General features: G+C 53.0%; 1 gene segment (V, D, J or C); it reads right to left on the reverse strand.

Moving 5' to 3' along the window:
- Nucleotides 1-14,209: 14,209 nt before the first annotated feature.
- On the reverse strand, nucleotides 14,210-15,291 carry LOC142091623 (T cell receptor delta variable 2-like). The segment is given in 2 exon segments: nucleotides 14,210-14,617; nucleotides 15,070-15,291. Coding segments are annotated over 2 exon segments (417 nt in total).
- Nucleotides 15,292-17,309: the final 2,018 nt, after the last annotated feature.

The raw sequence follows: 17,309 nt of genomic DNA on the forward strand, positions 1-17,309 counted from the left end.
GGGGAGCAGAAAAGGTGCCAGTTTTGCTCATAGAATGGTAGAAGAGTTGCGGCTGAAATGGACCTCTGGAAAAAGTCTAGTTTAACCCTCCTGCTCAAAGCAGGGTCAACTAGAATAGGTGTACTGGGTCTGGCTGCAACAAAACAGCTGCAATGTTTTGTGATCAAAACCACGTCAATAACACACCGATGTTTTAGCTGTTGCTGAACAGTGCTTACACAGCAGGGCCTTCTCTGTTTCTCAGATTGCCCCACCAGCTACACAGTTGACCACAATTGGCCAAAGTGATATACCATATTGCAGGATGTCATGCAAACCTAACATGGTTTAACCCCAGCCAGCAACTAAGCACCACACAGCAGCTCCCTCACTCCACCCCCAGTGGGACTGGGGGAGAGAATCGGAAGGGTAAAAGTGGGAAACCTCATGGATTGAGATAAAGACAGTTTAATAGGCTTAGCTGCCAGCTGGGGTAGAGCCACCACAGTAGGCTGTCCAGAACCTTGCCCAGTTCAGTTTTGAACATCTCCAAGAATGGAGACAGCCTCTCTGTAGGCTGTTCCAGTCTTAAATGACCTCGACAGTAAAAAAATACTTTTTTACTGGCCTGCCTGGATAAACAAGGCTAGGGAAAATGTGGGCCCACTGCTGAATGGGATGGGAACCTGGTGACACAGGACATGGAAAAGGGCTGAGGTACTGAATGCCTTATTCGCCTCAGTCTTTACTAGCAAGACAAGCCTTCAGGAATCCCGGGTGCCAGAGACCACAGGGAAAAGCTGAAGCAAGGAAGACATACCCTTGGTGGAAGAGGATCAGGAAATGCTTCATCAGTCTGGACAAACATAAGTCCGTGGGCCCTGATGGGATGCACCCATGCATGTCACTGCAAGGCCACTCTCAATAATCTTGATGGGGCAAAATTTCCTGTGTTGTGCAGGATCTTCAGGAATCCCAGGCCCCACAGACCAAGGGGAAAGCTGGACCAAGGTCATTGCCAGACTATCCTCAATAATCTTTAAATGATCATGGTGATTGGGAGAGATGGCTGAGGACTGCAGGAAAACAAATGTCATTTCTGTTTTCAAGAAGTGTACGATCAACGGAACCACAGGCTGCTCAACCTCAACTCGTTTCCTGGGAAGGTGATAGAACAACTAGTCCTGGAAAACATTTCCATGCACATGAAGGAGAAGAAAGTCTTTAGGAGTGGTCAGCGTGGATTCACCAAGGGGAAGTCATGCTTGACCAACTTAATAAATTTCTGCAGTGAAATGACTGGTGTGGTAGATGAGGGGAGAGCAGTGACTATTCTCTACCAGGACTTCAGGAAGGCTTTTAATGCTGTCTCCCATAAGACCATCACAGAGAAGCTGATGAAGCAGAGAGTGAGGTGGACTGAAAACTGGCTTAATGGCACAGAGGGTGGTAATTAGTAGCAAGAATTTACTGGAGGCCGGTAACTTGCAGTGTGTCCCAGTAGTCAATACCAGCAACTTGCAGTGGTCCATTCCTGTTTAACATCTTCATTAACGAGCTGGATGGGTCAGACCAAGTTTGCAGAGGACACAAAACTGGGAGGAGTGGCTGATATTCCAAGTGGATCAGCCATCAAGAGGGACATCAACAGGCTGGAGAAATGAGCTGACAGGAACCTCATGAAGTTCAACAAAGGGAAATACAAGGTCCTACACCTGGGAAGGAACACCCCAAGCACCAGCATGTGTTGGGAGCCAACTAGCTGGAAAGCAACTTTTTAGAAAACAGCGCTGAGGTCCTTGAAGACATCAAGTTGACCATAAGCCAGCTTTGTGGCAAAGGTGGCTAATGGTGACCTGGGTTGCATCAGAAGTCATGTTGCCAGCACAGTGCTGAAAGTGCAGTAAAATTCAGAAAAAACAACATCCACTGCTCTCTCTTCACCCCCCAAGACCATCATCTTATTGTAGAAGGCTTTCAAGTTGGTTAAGCAGGATTTCCATTTCACAAACCCATGCTGGTTGTTCCCTATCACCTTCTTGTCCTTCATACATTTGGAAATGGTTTCCAGAACTATTTGCTCGATCACCTTCCCAGGAACTGAGGTGAGGCTGATAGGCCTGGAGGACCTCCTGGGTCCTCCCTCCTGACAACGGGACTGCCCTTTTCTCTATTTCTATGCTCAGGAACCTCTCCCAGTCACGATGACATGTCAAAGATTATCGAGAGTGGCCTCGATGACATCATCCAGCTCCCTCAGCACTCATGGGTGCACCCTATCAGTTCCCATAGAGTTGTGTCCCTCCAGGTTCTTTAACTATTATCCTCCTCCACGGACATAAGTCTTCCTGGCTCTGGACACTCTGAATGGTTTCAGAGACCTGGGACTCCTCAAAGCCAGTATTACCAGTAAAGCCTGAGTCGAAGAAGCCACTGAGTGTGTCAGTTATCTCAGTGTCTTTTGTCTCCAGCTCCCCACCCCAGTAAGCAGTGGGCCCAGATTTTCTCTAGTCCTTCTTTACCTAATAACGTACCTCTTGAAGTCTGTCTTGTTGCCATTCACTTGCCTCACCAGAATCAGCTCCAGATGGGCTTTGGCTTTCCTAAATCTAATCCTCCATGATCAGAGAGGGTCTCTAGATCCCTCCTAGGTCACCATTGCTTGACTTTCTGCTTTGTCACTATGAACCATTCTTGACCCTTAAGGAGGTGATCTCTGAAAATCAAGCCGCTCTCCTAGACCCCTCCTCTATCGAGGACTATAACCCATGGGATCCTTCCAAGCAGATCCCTGATGAGCCCAGATTCTGCTCTCTTGAAGTCCAGGGTTTCTGTCCCACCAGCAGACATTTGGCATTGTTCAAGTCCCCCACAAGTACCAGGGCCAGCAAACATGAGGCTTCTTCCAGTTGTCTGAAGAAGGCCTTATCTACTTTTTCTTCCTGATCAGGTGATCTCTAGTAGCCACCCACCACAATGTCATCCATGCTGATCCGTCTCTAATTCTGACCCATACGCTATCAGCTGGCTCATTGTACATCCCAAAGCAGTGCTTCATGCATTCCAGCTGTTCTCTCATAGAAAGGGCTGTTCTCTCACAGAAAAGGCCTTCTAAACAGCCTGGCTCCATCTGCAGTACTTCTGGAAGCTACCCCACCACATCTCCATGATCCCATAGCTCTGCAACCAGGCCACGAAGGAAAAACTGGGCCATGCTGGAGAGGAACCCAGGCAATGTGTACTAACCTGCACTTTACGTTACAGCCTCTGAAGTTCCCAGAATAGAAACACAGAATCATAGAACAGCCCTGGTTGAAACAGACCTCGAAAGACCATTTGGTCCAATCTTTTGTAGGAAAGAGCTTATCTTGCAACCTCTGGGGACTCTACCACATGCCCGGGGAGATTGTTCCAGTGAATGATTGTTCTCACTGTAAAGAGTTTTTTCTTATATCAAGATGAACCTCTCCCAGTGCAACTCGTACCTGCTGCCCCTTGTCTTCTCCATGTGGCTCCTTGGAAGAGAGAGCCTCTGTCCTCTTTGTAGTCGCCCTTTAAGTACTGGAGTACGGTGATGAGGTTCCCCCTGAGCCTTCTTTTCTCCAGGGAGAAAAGACCTAACTCCTTTCATTTCTCCTCATAGGGCAGGTTCTCCAGCCCTTTTATCATATTTGTGGCCCTTCTTTGCACCCTCCCCAGTCTGCCCATGCCTGACTTGAATTGTGAGGATCAGAACTGGACACAGTACTCTAAGTGCAGCCTGACAAGCGCTGAGTAAATGGGACGATCACAACTCTATGTCTGCTAGTAATGCCTCTGCAGATGCAGCCCAGGATCTGACTTGCTCTTGCTGCTATAGAAGCATATTGTTGACTCGTTCACCAGGACCTACAGGTGCCCTTCAGCAACGCTGCTCCCCAGCCACACAGATCTTAGCCTGAACTGGGCTCTTTGGTAGCAGGTGCAGGACTTTGCCCTGGTCTTTATTAAGCTTCATACTATTCTTGCTAGCCCACTCTTCCAGCCTGTCCAGGTCTGTAAGATGGCTCTCCCTTCTGATCTATCCACCTCACCACCCAGTTTAGTTTCATCAGGAAACTTGATGAGGGTGCTTTTGTGCTGGTTTTGGCTGGGATAGAGTTAATTTTATTCGTAGCAGCTAGTATGGGGCTATGTTTTGGATTTGTGCTGAAAACAGTGTTGATAATACAGAGATGTTTTCGTTATTGCTCAGAAGTGCTTACACAGACTCAAGGTCTTTTCTGCTTCTCATGCTCTACCGACTGAGAAAGTTGGAGATACACAAGAAGCTGGGAGGGGGCACGGCCAGGACAGCTGACCCAAACTGGCCAACGGCATATTCCATACTATATGACATTATGCTCAGTATATAAACCAAGGGAAAATGGCCAGGGGGCTGCTGCTCAGGGACTGGCTGGGCATTGGTCGATTGGTGGTGAGCAATTGTTTTTCATTTGTATCACTTGCCTGTCTTGGGTTTTATTTCCCTCTCTTTTTGTTATCTTCCTTTTCATTACATATTATTATTGTTATTATTATTGTTTTTGTTATTATTATAATATTTAATTTCAATTATTAAACTGTTCCTATCTCAACCCATAAGTGTTCTTATTTTTACCCTTCCAATTCTCTCCCCCATCCCACTGAGGGAGAGGAGTGAGCAAGCAGCTGCGTGGTGTTTGGCTGCCAGGTTAAACCACAACAGTCCTTTTTGGTGCCCAGCGTGGGGCATGAAGGGTTGAGATAACAACACATCTGACCCGAATGGGTTAAAACAAATTTGTGATAAGCATTCATTATATTAGTTTAATAGTCACTGGTCACAATGTTGATTTATTTGTTCTCAGAGTTGTTGTGCTTGTTCTCAGAGCTGTGCTACCGCTGTGCACTTGCCGTATGCACTCCCTGTGGTGCTGTTTATCACCTCTGGGAATTGGATTACAGTTACCACTTTACTGTACTGTGTAACACTGGCTTATGGTATGATTAACTTATTGGTCGTGAGATCGTACTCAGCACTGCTGTCATCCCTGTACTTCGGGAGCTCTCTCTCGGAAACTATTAATAATTACACTTTTTACCTCTTGTCCTTGGAGAGCCATCTGTGGGGGAGAGACCTTCCTTCACCTTTCCCTTCTCCTGCAGGCTGATTACAATAGCTCTTGAGAATTTTCAATATCCCTGGGATGTTCAAACCAGCGTGTTCCTATTGCCATGTCTCCTGAATGTGTTTCAGGCCTTGTTTAAGGTTAAACAACTATTTAAGAATACCACCCAGAGATCTGCCCTGAGGCTGGATAATTATGAATGACAGGGTGTGTGGGATAGTATGGGCAAGTATCTAGGACAGTGGTCACCTCCAATGTTTTGGAGCTTCACCCCTGAACAAGTGCAGAATCCTGAAAAACTAGTAAAATATTTGGAAAACGTATGCTGTCGCCCTGGCAATTCCAGAGAGACCCAGATTACTGCAACGAGCTGGGGCCTGGCCCATGCCTACCGAGCCCTGCTCAACACTATTCAGAACCCTCAAGGGGGAGAGAAGGTCTCTGGATCTGACGACAAAACGACAGGCACTGCGGCTACTCCAACCCTGGCGACAGGCACTGCAGCTAAACCAGAGAACAAACCCGTGCCAGTATCAGTCACCCCTATACACAAGAAGAAAAATTGGAAGTGGAAGTCAGCTTGTTTAGAAAGGGATGAAGAAGCTCCTCCTAAGAGGGAGCAAGAGGAAGAAGCATACTGTCCTGCCAGCGAGGAGGCAGACTGCTCTAAAGCAGGGCCATCACGAGAACAGGAGGAGGAAGAGGAAGAATTCCTCACTTCCCCCTGAAGAAGAACTCAGCGGAAGGGTTCCTCCTCCTCCTCAGAGGGAGAGGAAGAACTCATAAATGAGACAGGTAACCACATGATCTCTATCCCTGACTGAGCTGCGAGATCTGCGAAAGGATTTCAGCTATCCTCCAGGCGAGCACATTGTCACCTGGCTGCTCCAGTGCTGGGATAATGTTGTGGTTTAACCTGGCAGGCAGCCAACATGCAGCCGCTCGCTCACTCTCCCGCCAACCCAGTGGGATGGGGGGAGAATCAGAAGGGCAAGAGTGAGAAAAACTCGTGGGTTGAGATACAGACAGTTTAATAGAACAGAAAAGGGAAAATAATAAGAATCATCATCATAATGATAGAATATGCAAAATGAGTGATGCACGATGCAATTGCTCACCACCTGCGCTGAACGATAACCAAGTAGCGATCGCTACTTCCTGGATTACGCCTACCATTCATATACCGAGCATGACATCACATGGTATGGAATACCCCATTGGCCAGCTGGGCTGGCTGTCCTGGCTGTGCTCCCTCCCAACGCTTGTTTGATTTTTTTTTTAAGCTGAATGTCCTTGATGAGCAGGGTACTTAGCAACAACTGAAAACATCAGTGTGTTATCAACATTCTTCTCATACTAAGTCCAAAACACAGCACTAGGAAGAAATTTAACCCTATCCCAGCCGAAACCAGGACAGTATCCACCCCTTATTCCATACCATTTATGTCACGCTTACGTTTCACAGTTTCTAATACATTCCAATTAATCACCACCACCTTTCTTGTCTTTATATATATATTTATATATACATACAGATATTATTCCCTTAGTCTATGGGCCATCCCTCTAAAACCTCCATTGAGTTCATTCAGTCCATGACTTCGGGCTCCATCTGTCGTAACAGTCTTCCAGGGCAGGAGAGATGGTGTGTGGTGTTGGATTGTTGCATCCTGAAGCCAGTTCTAATTCCATTATTGCTGTGCTTGTCTGGTTCTAGCGTTGTTGCACTTTGCTTAGTTTCATCGGAGTTCATCCTACATTAATCTGGGTGATTTTTACTGCTATACCATTGATAGCAACCATAGAAATAATGATATACAACATCATATAACAATTAACATCATACAATTCTGTTCATTGGCTATTTTCATGCAAAATCAAATCCCCTTGAGGTACACACTGGACCTCCCCATCCTTTCGCATCACCCACCAAGTGCACCCAGGTCCTTGAGCAAAAGCAATCCCACGGATGGGTTTTCCCTTGCCCGAGGCAGGAGTAACCCAGACCGTCTTCCCCAGCATATTTCTTATGTGCACGACAGGGACTTTATCTCCATCTACAATACGTAAGAGTCTTGACTGGGCAGGGCCAGCTCGAGTGACAGATCCCCTAGTGTTGACTAACCAGGTGGCTTTTGCTAAATGTGTATCCCAATGCTTGAATGTCCCACTACCCATTGCTCTCAGTGTTGTCTTTAACAGCCCGTTGTATCATTCGATTTTTCCGGAGGCTGGTGCATGGTAGGGGATGTGATAGACCCACTCAATGCCATGCTCTTTGGCCCAGGTGTCTATGAGGGTGTTTCAGAAATGAGTCCCGTTGTCTGACTCAATTCTTTTTGGAGGGCCATGTCACCATAGGACTTGCTTTTCAAGGCCCAGGATGGTGTTCCAGGCGGTGGCATGGGGCACGGGATATGTTTCCAGCCATCCGGTGGTTGCTTCCACCACGGTGAGCGCATAGCGCTTACCTTGTTGGGTTTGTGGGAGTGTGATACAATCAACCTGCCAGGCCTCCCCATATTTATACTTCAACCATCGTCCTCCATACCAAAGAGGCTTTACTCGCTTGGCTTGCTTGATTGCAGTGCATGTTTCACATTCGTGGATAACTTGTGCAATAGCGTCCATGGTCAAGTCCACCTCTCGATCATGAGCCCATCTATATGTTGCGTCTCTTCCTTGATGGCCTGAGGCGTCATGGGCCCACCGAGCTACAAATAATTCACCTTTATGTTGCCAGTCCAGATCTACCTGAGCTACTTCGATCTTGGCAGCCTGGTCCACCTTCTGGTTGTTTTGATGTTCTTCAGTGGCCCGACTCTTGGGTACGTGAGCATCTACGTGACGTACTTTTACAACCAGGTTCTCTACCCAGGCAGCAATATCTTGCAACAATGCGGCAGCCCAGATGGGTTTACCTCTGCGCTGCCAGTTGTTCTGATTCCACTGCTGCAACCACCCCCACAGGGCATTTGCCACCATCCATGAGTCAGTATAGAGATAAAGCACTGGCCATTTTTCTCGTTCGCCAATGTCCAAGGCCAGCTGGATGGCTTTCACCTCTGCAAACTGACTCAATTCACCTTCTCCTTCAGCAGTTTCTGCAACTTGGCGTATAGGACTCCATACCACAGCCTTCCATCTCCGATGCTTTCCCACAAGGCGCCAGGACCCATCAGTGAACAGGGCATATTGCTTCTCGTTTTCTGGTAGTTTGTTATACAGTGGGGCCTCTTCAGCATGTGTCACCTCCTCCTCTGGGGATATAAAAAAATGTGCTCTACACCACAGCCAGGGATAATTTCCCTGCAGCCTGTGGAAGAGACCACGGTGGAGCAGGTATTTCCCTGCAGCCTGGGCAGGATCCCACGGCAGAGCACATGAGTATGCCCTGGCCCAGCACTCTCCTGCCCAGCACCTCGCTCACCCTGTGCTGGGCCCCAGCAGGTTTGTGTTAAAGCTCAGCTGGATTTCCTGCCTCCGTGGCAACAGCACAGAAGTAGCGGGCAGAGTCCCGGGGGTGCAGGGCACGCAGGGACAGAGATGACTCGGACCGGGAATTGTCCCGAGATACCGTGGCTCGACCCTCCACTGACTGCTCGTATTCAATGAATGAGGCATCAGGATCCATGAAGGACACCCGCTCGAGCCTGCCACCGGCTGCCTGACGGTACCACCAAAGGTAAAGCTTCCCGAAGTCGAAGCCGGACGCCCGGCAGGAGAGGAGCACGGAGTCCCCCGGCGCTCGCAGCCCTCCGCCGGCCTCCACCAGGCTCCGCTGCGCCCACACCCCTGCGGACGGAGAGCGCAGGCAGCCGGGCAGGGCTTGCCCGCGGCCCGAGGCCGTTCCCCCGCCGCCCCGGCGCCCCCCGCCCCGGCACAGCGACCGCCGCCGCCCCCCTCTCTCCCGGCAAAGCCCCGCGCCCGGGCCAATGGCCCGCCTGCCCTCCGCGGGCTGAGCCGCGCCTGCTCCCGGCGCTCCGGCCCGGCCCGCGCCCCGAAGGCCTCCCGCCCCCGCCGCCCTCGCCCCCGTCCCTCTCCCGCCCCCTCTCCCTCTCCCTCGCCCCCCGCTCCCCGCTGCCCCGCGAAGGAAGCCGAGCGCCCGGCGACAGCGCGCCCGGCGCGGGAGCAGCCGCAGCCCCGGCGCCCCGGGGCCCCGGGCCGGGCAGGGCCGCCCGCGGGCAGCCCCAGCCCCGGGCCCAGCCCCGGCCTCGCTGCCCTCCCCGCCCGGCTCTCACCTGCCGGCCCCGCGGCCAAGGACAAGGCCAGGAGCCACGGCCCCAGCCCGGGCGCCATCGTGCCCTGCCGCGCCGGGGCGGCCGGGGCCGAAGGGCCCGCAGGGACCCGCAGAGGAGCCGAGCGGAGCCGCGCTCGGGCCCGCTCCTGCCCGCCCCGCCGGCTCGGCCCCTCGCCGGGGCAGCGCCGACGCCTCTGCCCGCCCCCGACGCGCCCGCCCCGCCCCGGCCCGGCCCCCCGGTGCCGCGGCCCCTGCGGGGGAGGAGAAGGGGAGAGCGGGGAGGGACGCGGGGCCGGGCCGGGGGCAGCGCAGGAGCGCGGCGCCCCGGCAGACGAAGGCTCCTGGCCCGGCGCTCCCAGCGCGGCTCCGGCGCTGCCCGCCCTGTCGCCCTGCCGATCGCAGCTGGGGCGGCCCCAGCCCGGCCCCGGCCCCGGGCCCCGCCCGACCCCAGCCCGGCCCCGGGCCCAGCCCCAGGGACCGGCTGTCGCCCGCAGCGTCCCCTCGCAGGACCCTCCCCGTGCCCCGCACCCCCAGCCCGCCCTGGCCTCACTCCCATCCCCTGCCCGCGGGGACAAGACACACAGAGGGCTCTGCTGCCATCAGGGGGACCGCGACAGGCTGCAGAAGTGGGCTGGCAGGAACCTCCTGCAGTTCAACACGGGGAAGAGCAAAGTCCTGCACCTGGGGAGGAACAACCCCCTGCCCCACGGCAGGCTGGGGGCTGCTCAGAGGGAAAGCACATGCTCAGAAAAGGACCCAAGGCTTCTGCTGGACAACAGCTTGACCAGAAATTTGCCCTGGTAGCAAAGAAGGTTAATGGAATCCTGGACTGCCTTAGACAAAGCATTGCCAGCAGGTCAGGGAGGTGATCCTTCCCCTCTGGTCAGCACTGGAGAGGTCACACCTGGAGTACTGGCTCCTCTTCTTGGCACCCCAGAACAGGAGACTTGGGCAAAAAGGAGAGAGGCCAGTGAAGGCCAAGAAGGTGCTAATGGGAGTGGAGCACCTCTTACATGAGGAAAAGCTGACAGAGCTGGGACTTCTTTACCCTGGAGAACAGAAGGCTCGGGGGGCATCTCATCAACATATAGAAACGTATGAAGGGAGGGCGCAGGGAAGGCAGGGCCAAGCTCTTCTCAGTGGTGATTAATGACAGGTCAAGAGGCAATGCGCACAAACACAGAGGGATCCATCTGAACATCAGGAAACACTTTTTCACTGTCAGGAGGACCAAGCACTGGCACAGGTTGCCCAAAGACGCTGTGGAGTCTCCATGCTTGGAGATACTCAAAAGCTGACTGGACATGGTCCTGGGCAACTGGCCCTAGGTGGCCCGCCTTGAGCAGGGGGCTTGGACCAGATGACCTCCTGAGGTGCCTCCCAAATTCAGCCTTCCTGTGATTCTGTGGAAGACTCACAGGCACGTTCATGTCCTTGCAGGTGATATGTGCCAGGGCAAAGGGGAAAACTGAAACTCAGACTTTTCCACTCCCCTGATGACTTCCAGAAACAGCTTTTTACAGGAGTGTCGAGGAAAACTCGCTGTCCTCTGTCAGCTACAAGTTTCAAAGTTGGAACTCAAGAGAGAAATCTGCAAGTGATACAAGACTAATATGGGCGGGTAAAACAGTAGCACACAGGAAAGCTGTTCAGCATGGTTCTGTCTGCTGTATTTCTGGCGTCTGCTGTACTTACGGTGAGGGGTCTCCTGTTAGAACTTAGGAAGTGGTGTTCTTTTGTAAATTGAAAACCCAGGAGCATGCACATGGGACAGGGTTGTACAACCACGTACACAAACTCAGAGCCTGGCTTCAGAAGGATGGGGAATAACATGCATCCCCATTTGACCGGTTGACTGGCTGCTTCTCGGAGCCTGAGAGGCCTAGAGCTGGCCAGAGCTTGCTGCTAGAGGCAGGGTTCCTGGGCAGAGTGGAGGGAATTCCATCACACCCAAAGGCCACTGCTGGGAGGATTGCAGGGGGTACGTGGCGGCCTGTTGGCAGCACACGCGGTAAGGAGGAAAGACTAGAGGTCTTCCCCCCCAATCAGGATGCAAGAGTACTCCCAAAGCACTTCCAGCCCCCAAAGCTGTCTCTTATGAGCTCTGGCTGGCCATTGGGCCTGCTGCTGTCCTTTCAGGCTCCCCAGAAAGGGTGTAAGAAAGGGGAGCAGAACAGGAGCCACTTTTGCTCCTAGGATGGTAGAAGAGCTGAGGCTGTAATGGACCTCTAGAAAAGGTCTGGTTTAACCCTCCTGCTCGAAGCAGGGTCAACTAGAGTAGGTGTACTGGGTCTGGCAGGGATGGAGTTAACTTTCTTCATAGCAGCCTGTATGGGCAACGTTGCGACGTTTTGTGACCAATGCCGTGTTGATAACACACCCATGTTTTAGCTGTTGCTGAACAGTGCTTACACAGCGTCAGGGCCTTCTCTGTTTCTCATGTTGCCCACCAGCTGTACAGCTGACCGCAACTGGCCAAAGGGATATTCCATATGCATGATGGTGTGCAAAGCTGAGGGAAATAAGGAGGAATGTTAGTCTGAACTAACCCTTATGTGTGATGAATCCCTGCTTTCCTTGAAATGGCTAAACATCCGCCTGCCATTGGGAAGTAGGGAGTGAATTCCTTATTTTGCTTGGCTTGCATGTGCAGCTTTTGCTTTGCTTCCTAAACGCTCTACCTCAACACACACATTTTCTCACTTCACCCTTCCGATTCCGTCTCCTGTCCCAATGTGGAGGGAGTAAGTGAGTGCCTGTGTGGGGCTTAGCTGCCATCTCGGTTCAAACGACCGCAGTAGGCTGCCCACAGTGTTGTCCAGTTCAGTTTTGAATTGTCACCTCCACAGTAAAAAACGATTTTGTTACGTTTATATGAAATCGCATTTTGTGTTTGTTGCCACATGTCCTGTCACTGGGTAACACTGAGAAAACACTGGCTCCATCTCCTTTGCACCTGCATCAGGTATTTACATTGACAAATCCCCCCATAGCATTTTCTTCCCTACGCTACACAAGCCCCGTTCTCTCAGGCTCTCCTTGTATGTCACATACTCCCTTCCTCGTCTTCATGGCCCTTCATTGCATTTGCTCTGGCATGTCCATGTCTTTCCTGTGCTGGGGAACCCAGAACTGGACGCAGTAGTTCACAGACTCACCAGTGCTGAGCTCAAGAGCAGCCCATCCCAATGAGCAAGGAGTCAGGTAAAAATGCCAGGAGCCTGCAGGGATAAACAAGGCTCGGGAAAATGCCGGCCCACTGCTGAATGGGATGGGAACCTGGTGACACAGGACATGGAGAAGGGCTGAGGTACTGAATGCCTTATTCGTCTCAGTCTTTACTAGCAAAACCATCCTTTAGGACTCCCAGGTGCCAGAGTCCAGGGGGAAAGGCTGGAGCAAGCAAGATGTACCTTTGCACAGTCCATGTCACTGAGCACTTATCTAGTCCATCGTAAATAGCTTTGTCTACAACATTGCTAAGCGTAACAGTGAGGAAAGCGTAGCTAAATTCAGAACACACAACATCTACTCCCTCCTCATCCACCAAGACCATTGTCCTATTGTAGAAGGCTTTCAAGGTGGTTAAGCAGGATTTCCATTTCACAAACCCATGCTGGCTGTTCCCTATCACCTTCTTGTCCTTCATATGTTTGGAAATGGTTTCCAGAACTATCTTCTTTATTTCTTTCAGGCCACAGAAACCTCTCCCAATCACCATGACATGTCAAAGATTATTGGGAGTGGCCTCCAATGACATCAGCAAGCCCTCGCAGCACTCATGGGTGCACCCTATCAGTTCCCATAGAGTTGTGTCTCTCCCGGTTCTTTAACTATGCCTTGACATTATCCTCCTCCATGGACATAAGTCTTCCTGGCTCTGGACACTCCGAATGGCCTCAGAGACCCGGGATTCCTGAAAGCCACTATTGCCTGCAAGGAACGAGTCAGAGAGGATCCTCCCAGATCACCTTTCCTTGACTTTCTGCTTCCTCAGGAGGAACCATTCGTGAGGCTGAAGGAGGTGATCTCTGAAAATCAAGCAGCTCCCCCAGACCCCTCCTCTGTCCAGGACCATCGCCCATGGGGTTCTTCTAGGCAGGTCCCCGAAGAGCCCAGATTCTGCCCTCCTGAAGTCCAGGGCTGTGGTCATGCTTTTTGCATTGCTCCCTCCTCTCTGGATCCTGAGCTCAAACACTGCATCATCACTGCAGCCAAGGCTGCCCCTCACCTTCACATCCACCACCAATTCTTCTTCTGATGAAGTTTTCATCAGTGCACTCCAGAAAACTGCTCGGTTGCTGGTGCCCTGCTGTGCTGTCCCACCAGCCAATATTGCTTCACGTCCCCCATGAGGAACAGGGCCAGTGAACATGGGACTTCTTCCAGTTGTCTGAAGAAGGCCTCATCTAATTCTTGGTCCTGAAGGGGTGATGTGTAGTAGCCTCACACCACAATGTTGATCTACCCTCCACTCCTGACCCGTACGCTATCAGGGGGCTCATCATACGTTCCAAAGCAGAGCTTCCAGCTGCTCTCTCGCAGACAGGGCAACTCCCCCTCCTCACTTTCCCAGCCTGTCTTTCCTAAGCACCCTGGCTCCATCCACTACAGTACTTCTCTAAGCTACCCAACCACATCGCCATGATCCCATAGCTCTACAGCCAAGCCACGGGGGAAACACTGGGCCATGGTGGACAGGAGGCCAGGCAAAGTGCAATAACCTGCACTTCACCACACAGCGTATGACGTTCCCAGAAGAGATCCTCTTGGATCATAAAGGGTATCAGCCCTTCAACCACACTTCCCTCCACTGCCTTTTACTGCAAGCACGCCAAAGGTCTGTTTCTTGCACCTGCCCTTGCGTCACACCAACCTCTGGTTAGCAGCTGCTAGAAAGAAATGCTGAAAAGTCTGTATTCTCTGTCAGTCGCTTTTTGGTGCACTCTGCTGCAGAGCTGCTCCAGGGTGAGGCCAGCACCACAGTAATACACTGCTTCATCCCCTTGCTTTGCTGCCTGGATCTGCAGTGTGAATCTGTTCTGGGAGCTCTCCACCGTTCCCTTAAAGCGATCCTGGAAACCTTCTCCATAGCTGTCACCCTCCTTGTAAATCCAGTCCAGAGCACCACGCGGCCCCTGCCGGTACCAGAACATGTAGTAGCTGCTCATACTGCCTCCACTCATGCTGCACTGGAAGGTGACTCCATCGCCCTCTCGCACGGCCAGTTCCCTGACGTGTTGCTCCAAGGCCACCTGGCCAGTGACTGCTGCAGAGTGAGAACAAGCCATGACCACTCCAAGATTCAGCAAAAGTCAGGGCAATGCTGGTGGAGGCATTGCCATGGCACTGGACCAGTTGAAGGACTAAATCCTCCTCTTTGAACCCAGCTGACAAAGATGGGCGGAGGAATCCAGCTGGTACCAGGAATCAGGGCTCATGAGGAAGGAGACACCACGTTTCCCTCCCTCCTTTTCCCTGTCAGTCAGGGAGCTTGATCTGATTTTCCCACTTGAAGCAGAGGAGGCAGGCTGGACAGAGGTGCCTAAATCACGGCTAGAAGAGGAGGAGGGCTGTTGCCACTGGGCTTCACAGGGATGGGTGAGGAGCTCGAGCCACGGGCAGCTCAGGCTGCAAGCAGTCAGCACAGCGCCACAGAGCCGTGCAGAGCACAGGCGCATGCTCAGATCCTGGGGGACATCACCCCTTCCTTTCACTTACCTAGCACGGGCAATAACCCCACGCACAGGGCAGTCCACATGGCCAGGCCCGCTCTGTCTCGCCTCTCTCCAGCTTCTCTCTGCCTGCAGGGCAGCTCTGCCCACACCTTCCCTGTCTCTGCCTCTGTGACTGCAGCCAGTCCTAGGCCCTCCTAGTCACTCCCTCGGTCCATGACAGCAGTGAAGGCGAGAGGCGGGGGTGGAGGAGCGGAAGAAGTTGAAGCTGTTGGTGCACTCCTGGGTGTCTCTCACCCTGCGGGGTGCAATAACAGAGCGCTCGCTTGGCAGGAAAACCTCTGGTGGGCAAAAGGTGACGTGTTGCTGCAGGGCCACCCCGACCCTCCGCGGAGGAAGGACTGCTGTGTTTATGCTGGGACTGCAGAGCTGGCCCTGGGCATGGCAGGTTGTCCTCCCAGGGGGCCAAGATCCCTTGGTGCTGCTGTGCTGCTCCAGCATGGGAGTCCCTCAGCCCAGCTCCGCTTGGACAGGGCACCCCTAGGCAGACGTGCTCCTCACCCTGCTCCCTCCGCTCTGGCCCAACACCCTACTCCTCCACTTACTCCCTCGTGCTGACTCTTCTCCAGCTGACTCTTCATGTCAAAGCCCTCCCAGACCCCGCAAGCAGCAAAGCACCTCCAGGGCTCTGGGCAGATGAGATCCAGCATGTGCTTGGCGCTGAAGCTCTGGGGCAGAAGTGCAGGCTCAAGCCCCCCAGGTCACACCCTAAAACTCACGTGCACAGGACTCAGCAGGGACCAGGCTGTTGGGGCTCCTCAGCAGAGCAGGGACACTCCCTCCTCCGTGCTCCTCCTGCACAGCAGGAACCCAGAGCTCCCCCTACGACCTTTGCAGACACAGGACGGGACACCTACTGAGCCCTGACAAAGTGTCACCGTCTTGACGAGTACCACCATTTTGGGGAAGATTGCCCACTCCGCAGTGGCCCTCCACACTGCCCCTCCAGAGACTGTGCGAATCCTTCCCCTGCCCTCTCTTTCCATGGGTGCTCCAGCCTGGCCCCCTGGGGAGGGGATCCGCAGGACAGGGGTGGGAAAGGGACTTGCAGAGGGTAGAGGAACCCAGTGAAACTGGAGGCTGGGAAAAGAAGCAGGGGCATGCAGGGCCAGGGTGGTGCGGGGTGCCCCAGGGCCACTTGGGGCTACCTGGCTACTACGTGGTAGGACATGCTGGGTTCCCTATGGCCTCCAAACCCATGGAGGGCTGGAGTGTTATTCTGGCCCAGGGCACCCTCCGTATCCTTCCCTCTTAGGGGCCCCCACTGAAATCCATGCTGGCCCTCGGTGTGCACACATGAGCATACATGCACATGGAGCCAACGCTAACCACAGAGCAAAGAGACTCTTCATCATGTCCGGGGGAAAAGACACTCTGCAGCTCAGCTCCTGCTCTCGCACTACTCGGGGGCTCCCTGAACAACATGAGGTTTTAAACTCAATTCAACTCTGGATTTCCATGTTCAAATTTTAGTTCATCAATGCTCGTTGAGCTGTTCCTTAAACAAACCTCTCTCTGTCGCTTTCTGCCTGTGAGAGAGACTGGGAAATATGGACGAAGGTTAACAACATGTTCATGGTTTGTGTGTGCCTGTGGGAGACTCTGCTGCTGCTGCTGCAGCACCTCTGTGCCTGTTTCTGGGGAAAGCCAGCCCAGACGATTCCTGAGAAGCCTTCTTGCAGCCAACCACAAAAGACCTGGTGGGATTTAAACCCCCTCCTTCCCGTTCTGCCCTGGCCCTGCCTGTGTTTCAAGCACTGTGCCCTTTTCCAGCTCTCTGGTGCTGCAGAAATAGGTGGCTGTGCCTGCAGCTGACGGCGAGAGCACTTCCAGGGACAGCTGGGTCCTGGAGGGGTCCGCAGAGCTGGTGACTCGGGTCTGGAAGGATGAAGCAATGTGCTGGAGTCCCGTGAAAGGATACTGCTACACTATATGCTGCAGCTCTCTGCCAGGAGTCTGACGGATCCAGTCCCAAGCGTAGCTGCTGTCGCTGATGGGTACACCAGAGATGTGGCAGGTAAGCGTGAGAGACTCTGAGACATTCCCTGCCGTGGGGCCAGGGGCCTCTGTCTGCACCTGAGAAAGGGCACCTGCAACCCCGGGAGACAAGGATGAACAGGGAGTGACAGCTCAGGCTGACGTACTTGGGAGAATCTGGAACAGGGCCATCAAGATGACAAAGGGACTGGAGCATCTCGCCGATAAAAAAGGCTGTGAGAGCTGGGA

Source organism: Calonectris borealis, chromosome 22 (assembly GCF_964195595.1).
Source record: "Calonectris borealis chromosome 22, bCalBor7.hap1.2, whole genome shotgun sequence".
In the NCBI taxonomy this organism is placed as follows: Eukaryota; Metazoa; Chordata; class Aves; order Procellariiformes; family Procellariidae; genus Calonectris; species Calonectris borealis.